This window comes from Pectinophora gossypiella, chromosome 1 (genome assembly GCF_024362695.1).
Source record: "Pectinophora gossypiella chromosome 1, ilPecGoss1.1, whole genome shotgun sequence".
Classification (NCBI taxonomy): Eukaryota; Metazoa; Arthropoda; class Insecta; order Lepidoptera; family Gelechiidae; genus Pectinophora; species Pectinophora gossypiella.
In genome coordinates, this window is record NC_065404.1 from 15651221 (window position 1) to 15663626 (window position 12406).

Consider the following 12406-nt stretch of genomic DNA (forward strand, 5'->3'; position numbering starts at 1 on the left):
GAAATGACAATGTTTATTTTTTGAATACCAAAGTCAAATATTGATACCCTTCTGTAGGTACATAGGATTTGGCACGAAGATTGATATTCAACCAGAGAGACTAGGAACTTGGAACAATTTTCGAAAAGACAATTTCCATTTTGTTCTATGACGTCATTAATAAAAAAAGTCGGGGGAAATGCTTGTATATAGTTCCATAGAACATAATGGGAACAAAGTCTCATTTTGTCCGATGACGTCATGTTCTGTGAAACAAATGGGGCCTACCCAAACTACTTTGAGGAATCCTGGATTTACCAGAAATTCTTTAGATTATAACTAATTCTTTAGGTCCTGTGGTACACCGGCCTGCTTCTCACCGGGAGCTCCGTCATAGAATAAGGAATAATACTACGGCAACTCTCCGCTCCCCACCAGCGGCTGTTACTTCGGTCTTTAGGCCATTCTCACACTGCTCCGCATGATGCAGCGTAGCGCGTGGATGCGTGTTCTTCCGTTGCTTGTAAGTATCTCCGTTTGTATAGAAAACACGCACAGTCTAACACACAGAAAATGCATCCACGCGCATTCATGCGGTTCTGTGAGATATTTACAAGGAACGAAAGAACACGCGCTACGCTGCATCATGCGGGGCAGTGTGAGAATCGCCTTAGTCCTCAATCATATGGCGTCAGACGTCATACACACAGACGCGCGCGTACGGTAACATCAATGTATAGTGTCTGTGTAAAACGAGATTTTTGTATGAAGTGTCCTGGGTGTGGTTCTTGCATCAATGAGTTGAGTTGGGGAGCTTAAGCTGGATATACACAGGGCCGGTTTCGCAGAATGACAGATTCGCAAAAAGACAGTTTCTCAAAATGACAGATTCGCAAAATGTCAGATTCGAAAACTGATATGAATTCAGTCTCAAGGGGGACTCATTACAATAAAAGATATAAAGTTAGCCAGTTTTTTTATTTACTATTGTATATGAGTTATTAATGTTTCTTAAGTGCAGTTTTCCGCCTCTGTCAGTACTATTCAGAGGCGGAGGACAGGAGTCCTAGTATGGCTTTGTAATAGACTACTCTGGGCGCCATCCCACTTGCGTCAGACAGAGTACTGTGGGGCGGAAGGCACTGCCCTATTTTTCCCTAAAAAAGTAGCATGGAAAATGCTGCACCGACAAGAGCGTGGCTCTTAAATTGATGATGATGATGCAGTTTTCACTAACACAGTTGGCTCGAGCATTATAGGCGGCGATACAGCTTACCACCTATCACGTTGGTCTAACAGAAAGCGCAGTGAGGCGTGGATACTTTGTTCATATTGCGATGGATGCACCAGATATAGTTGTGAGCTTATGATATACATCCTACATATTTCGAAATAGACACAGGTGCAAACCCAGTCTAGATGATAAGATAATAACTACTTGACAACAGGATCCTACTGACTATGTTATACAAATCACGTACTATCAGATAATTATGTATTATCGTTATTATAATGAGAAATTATTGATTGTATGTTTCATTAATGTATCAAAGGACGTAATATGCGATCCTGAAACCGACTATTCTAGCCATAGAGGCGGCCGATCTGCTCGCGACAACACTTCAAGGCCCTCATACTGTTATAAAGACTTAATGCACCGACCTCGCCGGCGTGGCCGATTCAGCGCTTTCCCCATTTAGCGCTTATCGCTATAGGCATACTAAGGTCGTTTAATTCCTTCAAATATTATCCTCTCAGACGACGCCCTGAGCCGAGGTCCGCGCCCTACTGGGCACCCTCAGGCCTGTTGTCTTAATGTTTGGCCGGCCAAGTAGTTAAAGCGGCAAATCTCAATAAGTCACGTCAAAAAAGTTTTTGATGACAAAAAACGAATGAAAAAGTGACACAATTAGCAATAACAAACATAGCATAGCATAGAATCACGCTTGTATCTCCAAAGGGGTAAGTAGATAGTGTATAGTATACTCCTACTCCTTTCAATGTACCGGAAGGGGTATGACACATACCACTATTTTTTTTTAACTGCCTATATCGTCCCACTGATGGGCACAGGCCTCCCCTCAATCAACCGGAGGGGGTATGGAGCATACTCCACCACGCTGCTCCAATGCGGGTTGGTGGAGGTGTTTTTACGGCTAATAGCCGGGACCAACGGGTTAACGTGCCCTCCGAAGCACGGAATCACCTTACTTTTTCGGACAATCAGGTTATTCAAGCCTGAAAAGTCCTTACCAAACAAAGGACAGTCTCACAAAGTGATTTCGACAATGTCCCCATCGGGAATCGAACCCGGACCTCCAGATTGTGAGCCTAACGCTCTAACCACTAGACCACGGAGGCTGTTATATTATATAAAATATAATACTAAAATAAACATTTATTTCTTTTGGAGTGAGTCTATATTATGTTTATCACGATTAGTAATAAATATGGTATGCAATGGCGCCCACGCCCACGAGACCGCGAGGAAGACCACCAATGAGATGGAAGGACGACATAGCACCGCACGCAGGATATGACTGGATGTCGATCTTCGGAAGTCGAAAAACATGGAAGAGGCCTATGTCCAAAATTGGATATCAATTTAGGCTGATATAGATAGAGTAATTAATAATGTAAATGTATAAAATTGCATACACACAAAGGGAAGTGATAAAATAGTTATGTTTTGTTATTGTTATGTTATTTATTTAACAATTATGATTAATTATACAACTTATGTGTCAAAGGTTAACTTCTATATGCAGCTGTTAAATTGCTTGCCTTTGAATGTTTACTATCAAACAATATTGTAACTGATACACAAAGTGTGTATTTATTGAATCTTCCATGATAGCCCTGTTCGGAGAATGTATGACTTACAATGGAAACAATAGGATTTGGATTTTAAAAGAACATTCGTTCTTACGACTATATAATATGATTCATTATCACACGGTTCCCAAGATTTGTGTCCGATTAACTTTATGAACTTGTACATAATTGTATATATTATCCACTTCTGCACATATGCCGCTGGAGATACAGGCGCTATAATTTTTATAAATCAGATAATTATTTCAAAAATAAAAAACTTACTTATTTTCCAAAATAGTCCTGCATACAACTTCTCTTACACCTGGATTAGTAATCTTATCTATGCTAAGCTGGTGGAGATTCCACGATGCGATCCTGCAGCATCTTACTCCGTTCCTCTCATATGTAAACAATTCTTCTACTATTGGTCGGTGGGAATACGCTGAGAGCAAGTCTAGGATGTCATTTACCGGTGCCGTAGCAAACCCATTCGGCAATGTCATCGGAAACTTCGTTGGCATTGATAAGCTTTTCCTATGTGGTGTCCTCGGTGGACTTGCTACTCCATTCATTAAACTATCTTTTATAGATAAATCCATAAATCCGTTTATATGTCCATTATTCAAATTCTGTACACTCTCACATTTCCTATGTTCTAATGTTAAGTGGTGTTTTACTGTGCTTAGTCTAACAATATCCATGCCACGAACTTTTATTAGGTCATCCAATGACTTGAACGGGCCTTTCTTATTTCGGTAATCGACTATATTGGCGGCTATCTCTTGGTTGAGGCCAGGTACACATTGTAGTTGGAAAACACTAGAAGAGTTGACTGAGCACAATTTGCTTTCGCTTGACAACCGAACACTGTCCAAAGAATGTGTGCTGGAACTTGCTTGTGACATCTGCTTTCTGGTACTTGTACAGATCTCCGGCCTTAATAGCTCTAACTTCTCAGCACCAATACCTAAAAAGGCAAGAATTAAGTTATTATCCAGATGGACTTTTTAAACTACTACCATAGAGTATCATTACCATCATAAATTCATGATAATAGAGGCAAAAGTAATTATACAGGCCTTGACTTAGTCTAAGTATATGTGCACATAAATTATAAACTTGAAATGAGTTTAAACTTGAAAAGGTTTAAAATATCAAAACAAATGAAGTGTTTAGTCACAAAATGAACCATTAAATTCTATGTACAATGAGTTTTAAAAAGTACTCAAGTAGGTATAAAACTAAGTTGACGGTAACCCTAGCTTATCTACAAATAAGAGTGTATGCATGAGTAGACAAAAAGGTTTACAAAAGTCACCTGAGACTAGTGCAAGGTCGTCAACGCGCTTGAAGCGGCCGATCATTTGACGATGCCGAACTATCTCGCGGGCTAACTGCCTCGACACTCCTGGCAGCGTCATCAGCTGTTCCTCAGTCGCCGTATTCACGTTCATCAGCTCAGGAAACTCTTCCGACGGCGGCAAATTGAACGTATGGCTCAAACTGGACTTGTTCAACTTACTCCTCCGTGTGAACCCACGAAATGACCGCCTACTCCCCTTGCTCCGCACGGAGCTAGGACTCTGCCCCATCTCGCCCGCCACTTTCAAAACTCAATATCGATCATAACACAAACAATTTCACTAGAGACATCAGATGAAAAAAACTATAAATAGATTCTTATGCTATACACAAACAATACGCTTCACAGACACTTGTTTCCAAATCAAAGATTAGATAATCCGGCACTTATACCCTAAAATAATTTAGTGGTATCACGAATAAATGCAATTCCTCAATAAGAATTGTTGGAATTAACGCAATTACACGACTACACTTCATGAAACAATTTTATGAAATGATTTTTTTAAAGGCACAGATACAGAATAGTGACGACAAGTGTTCGATATTTATTTACAACTCAATTTAAGAACTCGTTAATCGTTTTATTTTACCGATTTTTTGGTATTTTTTTTTTTTTTGTAGGGAAATGTTCTTTTTCTATCGATTTTTAAATACGTATTTGTTTGTTCCCTCATATAATGTGAGACTTTCCAGGCTACGTTCCCCAAAAGACATAGATGGCATTGTAATCCAAAATCCAAATATCAAGCAACAATTATGTTTATTATGCCTCTATCATTACTTATGTTATCGAATAATTATGTACCACCAAGGTTGATGGGGTTGGTACTCCACCTCACAACCCACACGATAAAAGAAGATTATGTACCGGAACGTATGTTATCCATGAAATTAGAAGGTTAAACAAAGTCAAGTCTGTACAGCACCATCTATATATTTTTTGGGCACGTAGCCTGGAAAGTCCCTCATTTTATGCGCGCTCGTCTCCATGTTGACAGCTGGTACTTGGTAGGCTAATTATGTATTAAGGAAAGATAATTAACTCACGCGTATCTGCAATAATTAACTTTTCGTTTTACTTATAGAGCATTCATGCTCTATCTACGGTAGTTAGAGTTAGTAGATCAATATATGCATTTATCAGTTATTGCATTGATTTGTATGCGTGTGATATCTTACGAAAGTCACGAATTACTAGCTCTTAAGTATCTGACAACAAGAATGAACACTAAATAATTATCAAATATGTTACCTTGACAAGTAACAAAGTATAGTGTTAGTTGTACTATTCATTAAAATAATAATATACTTAAATGAATACTGAACTTTGAAAATCGTCTGATGTAATCGATTGTGATTTAAAGCGCACAACACTACTTACCTTTGTTTTGACATATGACGTTTGGTTCGCGGGTGCGTTCAAATATTCTCAACTGTCAACATTTTAGATGCATTCACATTATATTCAACTTTTTCAAAATTTAAAGTTTATTTTCCCGAAAACCCCATTACCATTTAAGATGGATGTAGGTATTAAATGACTGAGATACATAAAATCAAGTACCTACTTATTGTTTTAAAATATATGAAAAAGTTTCAGTCTCCATGTTCTAGTGATTAGTACTCACTCACTCACGATCTGGGAGTCCGTGTTTTCCGATGGGGGCTATCGAAAACACTGTGAGACTTGTCCTTTGTACGGAGGCTGCATCTGATTCTCCTAAAAAGTAAGATGATTCCGTGCTTCGGAAGGCACGTTAAGCCGTTGATCCCTACTATTAGCCCTAATATCTCCACCAATCCGCACTGGAACAGCGTGGTAGAGTATCCTCCATAACCCCTCCGGTTGATTGAGAGGCCTGTGCCCAGCAGTATGGGACGTGCTAGGCTGTTTGCGTACCCGTGAAAAGGTTTCATAAATAAAACAGTATTGATCAGAACAGTATCAGTGCTAATTTATTCAAATATATGTACAATATCGCTGTTAAGCTTAATAAACTAATAAATTGCAGGCTTTAACAAAATATAATAGTACTTGTTCTCTGTAATACGATAACTTACAGAGGCAAGTGTTGCCTTCGGCTATTGTAATGGAGTTTTGTTAATCCCATACAAGAAATATAAGAACCCTTTAGTTAATGAATAGTGCAGATTCTGACCGAAACAGATTGACACCCGTATTGACTTCGTCCTCACCTCCATTGAGGCGATATAAGACCTCAATACAGCTCAAAATCGGCATTCTTAGGGTGATATTAAAAAAACTAATCTCAGCCGAGACTGCCCTCAAGATCATGCTCAAGTCCCTGTTTTTATATAAGAACTGTCACATTGACATGATCGTCCTCAACCTTATCTCGAATTTACTCCAGTAAGGCATGACGTCATTATTTTCAAGCTGTGCTCGAGGTCTTCTCCGCCTCAACTGAGGAGGGAGTCGAATTCTAATACGGGTATTAGAATTGTCAAAAATTACGTTATCATAGGACGCTGCCTCATGAGTTCCGATTATGGCCGCTTGCCAAGAGATCGTTGGAGGTTGTCGCTTTATACAACTCATGCAAATCAACTTGAGACCTCGCTGATGACGTAATAGGCACATACTGCGTTCACATAGATACAGAATTCACAACCTGATAAAGTTGATTCTACCCGCAATATTACGACGGTTTTTATATTTCCAGACTGGTTTTTATAGACTGGGGGCTGTAAGGTGGTATGCGTAACAAAGGTATGATTAAGCTACGTGTTCAGGGTAGTGTTTAAAATAACATCCATCGATAGGCTAGCTTCAAACCTGAAAATAGTATCGATGGAGTGCAAAACTATCGACAGTTTGATACCATAATCTTAAACTATCGATTGTCTGTAGGCTTCGATAATATGGACAAAAATATCGATTAAATTACTAAAATCGATATTCTTTATATCGGCCAACTATTGATCGGTAACACAGGGGCCTTGTAGGAGAATTTACTGAGTAAAGTTAATATATTCAATGTAATTTGCTTCGGATGTCATTTAGTACTGGGTCGAATAAAATTTAATGGGGAACGCTGAAAGCTCTCTCACCACCTGCCCATTTTCCCGAACACGAGGTTTATCATAAGTTACCGTAGATTTAAAATTATATTGATAGCTGTATAAGTAGGTACGACATTCCACCTTAACTAGCCATCCGTTTAATAAATAAGTAATGTGAACAAACAACACTATAGGTGTAAAACATAATAGCAATGTCCCCAGTACATCATATTATGGATGATAACTGTTCTTTTTATTATTTCATTTTTTTATTAATATTTTTGTTACTTACACTCAATACAAATCGATAGATTTTAGTCATTCCGACTTCTGCCTAGATAATGAGGGATTTTCTTTTTATTTTTTCCTAGGGCCTGTTTAATAAAACTTACAATTGTAAATTACAACGAAATTTGATATACATTACGTAGCTAATATGAAACTGCAAAATATTCGTGATCACACATTCCGCTATGTACACCAAATTGTCATTGTAATTTACAATTGTAAGTTTTATTAAACAGGCCCCTGGCTGTTGGATAGGTGGCGCTGAACTTGGTAGGTTACTGCAAGGAACAAGGCAAGGAACGAAACGTTAATTATTTCTGTACGATATCTGTTTTTCTTCGATGAAATTTTTAAAATTTTATATGGAACGTGTTACAATAATTATGTTTTGAAAATAAACAAATAACAAGGAAAAATGTAATCAATCTCTTATTAGTTTGTGGCATCTTGGCAATGGCCTATAGTCCGGCAATCTCGTGCGCGACCCTCCTGCGGGGCGACAGACGGTGGCGGGGACGGGGTAGCGCGTCATCCTTTTGACATTCTAGAACACGGCTGCACACGTAGAGAAGTGTGCCAGGATAAATCTTGCAATAAGTTGTACTTACTTGTGACGTAATATATGTAGGAGTGAATAAAAAGATAGAACTATTTTATTTTATTTTTATTATTATGCTTGAGGACCAATTATTAGGAAAACTAAAATATTAATAGATTGTTTTATTATAAATCAATTTCCATATCGCTTTCATTTTCACTCTCCGTTTGATATTCTTCGTCACTTCTCTTTGATTTCTCCGTGTTTTGCTCATTAATTATTTATGCACAACCTCCTTAAGTTGTCTTGAGATAGCCTTACTCATCCTCAGATATTAATCTCGTGTGCGTCGCCCTCAAAGTAGTACAGATTATCAAGCACGTGTTGCCGCTTCGGCTGCGCGGCCGAGACTGCCGTACTTGACGCGCAGATGCACGCGTTTCCCTTCCCCGCTACACCACCTGCTACCCGCTGACATCTTAGCTACCCCGTCCCCGCCACCGTCTGTCGCCCCGCAGGAGGGTCGCGCACGAGATTGCCGGACTATAGTAACGTAGTTGGTTAAGCGCCATCTGACGAGTTGTTGAAAAACTATTTTTTTTATTTTTTTATTCTTAAAAAGAAAATCTCCCATTAGTAATAGGTATTTATTTTAAATAATATTTAGCAACTAAATGTTTTATTATAAATATGTATTCTATCCTACAGCGAAGCGTAACAAATCTATCTACTGAGAATCTAATAATAAATCACTTAGCCTTTGCAGCTAGCTTTAACTGTTTACGATATTATTACAACCAAAATGGCATTTATTGAGCTGCGTATTTATTTTGCGCAGATCTCGGAATACATTTTGCATAAAAACTGTTGATTAAGTAATCATTTTGCAGACTAAATCACTGATTTGATGATACAAAACTGAATTGGAACTTTTTTTTGACAAATATGGAATTGAACTGATTGCGTAAATAAATATATTAGAGTTCATGCCACGAAAGTCCCGCAGCGCGGCGCTGGTGTCGCAATATCCGCATAGAATTATTATGACTTATCAATGAGGAACTTTCCAAGTTACGTTCCCCGAAAAAATATAGATGGCGTTGTATGTGTACAAATTTAACGTAATAATTACTTATTTTCCCATTGCTCAGAGGCATAAATATAAAAATAATTGTTTCTTGATATTTGAATATTAGATAATATAGAATTATGTTGCTAGCTTTATTTCTGCATCTCTTTATTTTGATCAGAATAATAATGGGTGGAATATGTGTTGTGCCTGGGTAATAACAAAGGTCATCATTTATACCCAAAAACAAAGATAAAAGATGCATATTTCTGTTATCCATGAAATTAGAAGGTCGTTTATTTTGGGGAACGTAAAATGGAACATTCCTCATGAGTTCCATTAAAACCCGCGGGACTTCTTTCGTGGCGTGTACTCTAGTTTTTTTGTTAGAAAATGCCAAATTATAAAATAGGTTTTCCGTCAGGTTTTTTACGGGTTACAAAACATAAATAAGTGCTGTAATAGCGCTAATTCCTGTAGACACCCATATTAAATTTAATCAAGTTAACAGTTCTAAAACTAGTTTTATCTCTGTCTTACACTCGTCGTAAGTGAAGACAGTACTAGTTTTAGAGCTGTCAGTCCTAAAATGAAGTTTTGCCTACTAGGTCGGAACCAATATACCTATCTGTAAAACATCAAAGTAACAAAATTTTAACAATGAAAATAATATAATGGTGTCTTTTTTTAATAACAGGGGGTTAAAGCAGCCACATCGAAGCAATTCATCTAAAAATGCAATATTACAATTTGACATTTTACACATATGAAAGTAAGTGCGCAATGCACACAAATGTCAAATAGCAATTATCCTTTTTTAGATGAATTGCTTCGATGTGGCCGGTTTAACCCCCCTGTTGAGCATATTACAATTCAGAAGGTACTCTCATATACTCTACTTTGCCTAAACGAGGTTGTTATGTGGCTAATACATAAAAGTGCTGAAAAATAATTATTTGTTCTATATAAATCGATATCACAGAAAGAAAAATGTAATAAACGAATTATATTAAGTAATAAATCAAAAAACTGATATTTGACTAGTACATGACAGTATAAAATAGAAAATTTATTTAAATGAGCAAAATGCTTTCTGTTTAGCAAATAAGGAAAACTATTCGTTAGAACAACAGTGAGAAATACTGGACTTTGGTAATTTTGTTGTAGGAATAATCGAATACTTTTATATAACAAATATTATACATAAAATCAAATCAATAAATGTTAATTTTTATTATTTATGACAATTACATAAAGTGATAAAATTACTTTTGTTGCCAGTAATGAATAATTTAAAAAAATTGTGAATCCGAATGTTTTTTTTTGCACAAACCGTTGCTCCCTTCTCAGTAGCCACACAATCAAAGCATGGAAATATAGCTTAGAAGTAACATTTAAAGTCGCGCCAAATATCTTTGCTACAATTTTTATGTGGGTAGATATTTTTTTTATTCTATGAGAGTAGTTTTAAACACTTACTTTTTTATACGGATTTGCCAGTTCATTCCCTTTGGAATGATTAATCTGTTTTTTTTTTTAATTTCCGACGCGACTATAACCATCTACATACTATATTCACTATGTATTATAATAATTATGCACTTTAGCCACTTAACATGTAACCCCATTATAAAAATAGACAATCCAGCCTTAGTAACCTCATCCTTGTACAAATTTCATTATCAAAACGTGCCAAACCTTCGCCTTACTGTACATTCGCATTATTTAAACATCAATATAACGTTTTTCGACAAACTTATTTTGTTTCTTGACATATATTCCACATTTGAAATTCAATTTTTAAATTCCACATTTAAAATTGTTTTATTAAGTAAGTACCTATAAAAGTTTTATCAAATTATATTTTTTAATATATAAGGGATAGTATTATCCAACAAGTAACAAGCCAAGAATCAATAGAAAACTTAAAAAAAGAAGCGAGGTACACCATAGCTGCCCATAATAAGTTTGTCAAAAACACATTTTTATAATTAAAAATACTTAAACTACACGAGTTAATAAGTTATACTTGGCGTGCTAATTCACATAAAGGTTTAATGTACGCAAGAATCTCAATTCATATGCAATCTGTATTCAGTACTGCAATCCGTTTCGTGAATTAGCAGTACCTATTTTATTTACGTTGTTTCTAAATAGTTATGCGTACACATATAGAAAAGCTAAGCTTTCTGTATCTATTTATTTCAGTATTTAAATGAAAATATTAAGTACTTTCTAAGATATGACTTGTGTTACTATTGTTATGTGTATGAAAATGGAATTCAAGGGAATTATGTAGATTTAAGAGTTCGTCTATGTATTTACATATGGAAAGTACAGTTTTAACATATTGTACAAGTGTATTTCATGTTCATAATATTTTTATTTTACTATAGTCTTTATAGATTTGTGCTTACTATTGATAGTCATTTGGTCACACAATGATTTTCAGAATTAAGTGACATACACATTTTAATTAAACAAAAAACGGGAGAAAGTACGAGCAAAATATTTTCGGAAACGATTTAAAAAGAAATGGATTATTTTTGGGTTACACTTGTACAATATAAATAATGTTAAAACTTCTCCTGAAATTGTAATTTATGAATAATAGTGACCTTTAGGTGTTCACATTGCAAGATTAAAAACAAATAAATTTTGTATAAAAGAGAGTGAGAAGGCAAGAAATGAAACTCCAAAGTTGTTGTTCAATAATTTTACTATAATAATAAGCACCAAACTTAGTTTGGAATGATCAGTATTGCACCACAACGAACATAATCCAACCAATAAAAAAATTACACGCACATTGTAAAACTATACTCAACATGTTCCAATGTATACGGGTTGAAAAAAATAAATCTTCAAAAAAGGAATTATTATAATTTTTTAATAAATAAATTCGGTTAAAAACACAATAAAGGTCACCATTACAATAGAAATGAAGCGGAATCCATAATTTACATACAATAAAATGTGTTACAAAATTATTATGAAAGATATAATATTTAGTTATACATATGTCACCGTAAAATTGTAAATAACGTTAGATTATAATCTATCGATTTGAATCTCGCGAGATTGTGAACTGTCGAATAATTATGAATCGTATCATATTGCTTACAATTTAACGTATTATTTTTCGGTAGATTATAATTTATCGAAGTGAAACCGTCAAATTGTGATACGAAACGCACCTCGCGTGCTATACCATAGAGTTACAAAACTATTAGAGTGAGCATAATGTTAATTTGGGATTCTCTTAAAATGCATAAATGTTTTTGTCATAATTTTAATTATCATAATCCTTTTTGCATAACGTTTTT

At 35.8% G+C, this 12406-nt stretch overlaps 1 protein-coding gene across 1 annotated transcript in view; it reads right to left on the reverse strand.

The window, feature by feature from the left end:
* Nucleotides 1-4658, reverse strand: part of LOC126370395 (endonuclease/exonuclease/phosphatase family domain-containing protein 1-like) — a 37150-nt gene extending 32492 nt beyond the window's left edge. The window contains exons 1-2 of the mRNA XM_050015236.1: nucleotides 4115-4658; nucleotides 3079-3763 (exon numbers count right to left, since the gene is read on the reverse strand). Of these exons, the coding sequence (XP_049871193.1) occupies nucleotides 3079-3763; nucleotides 4115-4388 (959 nt within the window). The 5' untranslated portion in view covers nucleotides 4389-4658. The remainder of the gene's footprint in view (nucleotides 1-3078; nucleotides 3764-4114) is intronic.
* Nucleotides 4659-12406: the final 7748 nt, after the last annotated feature.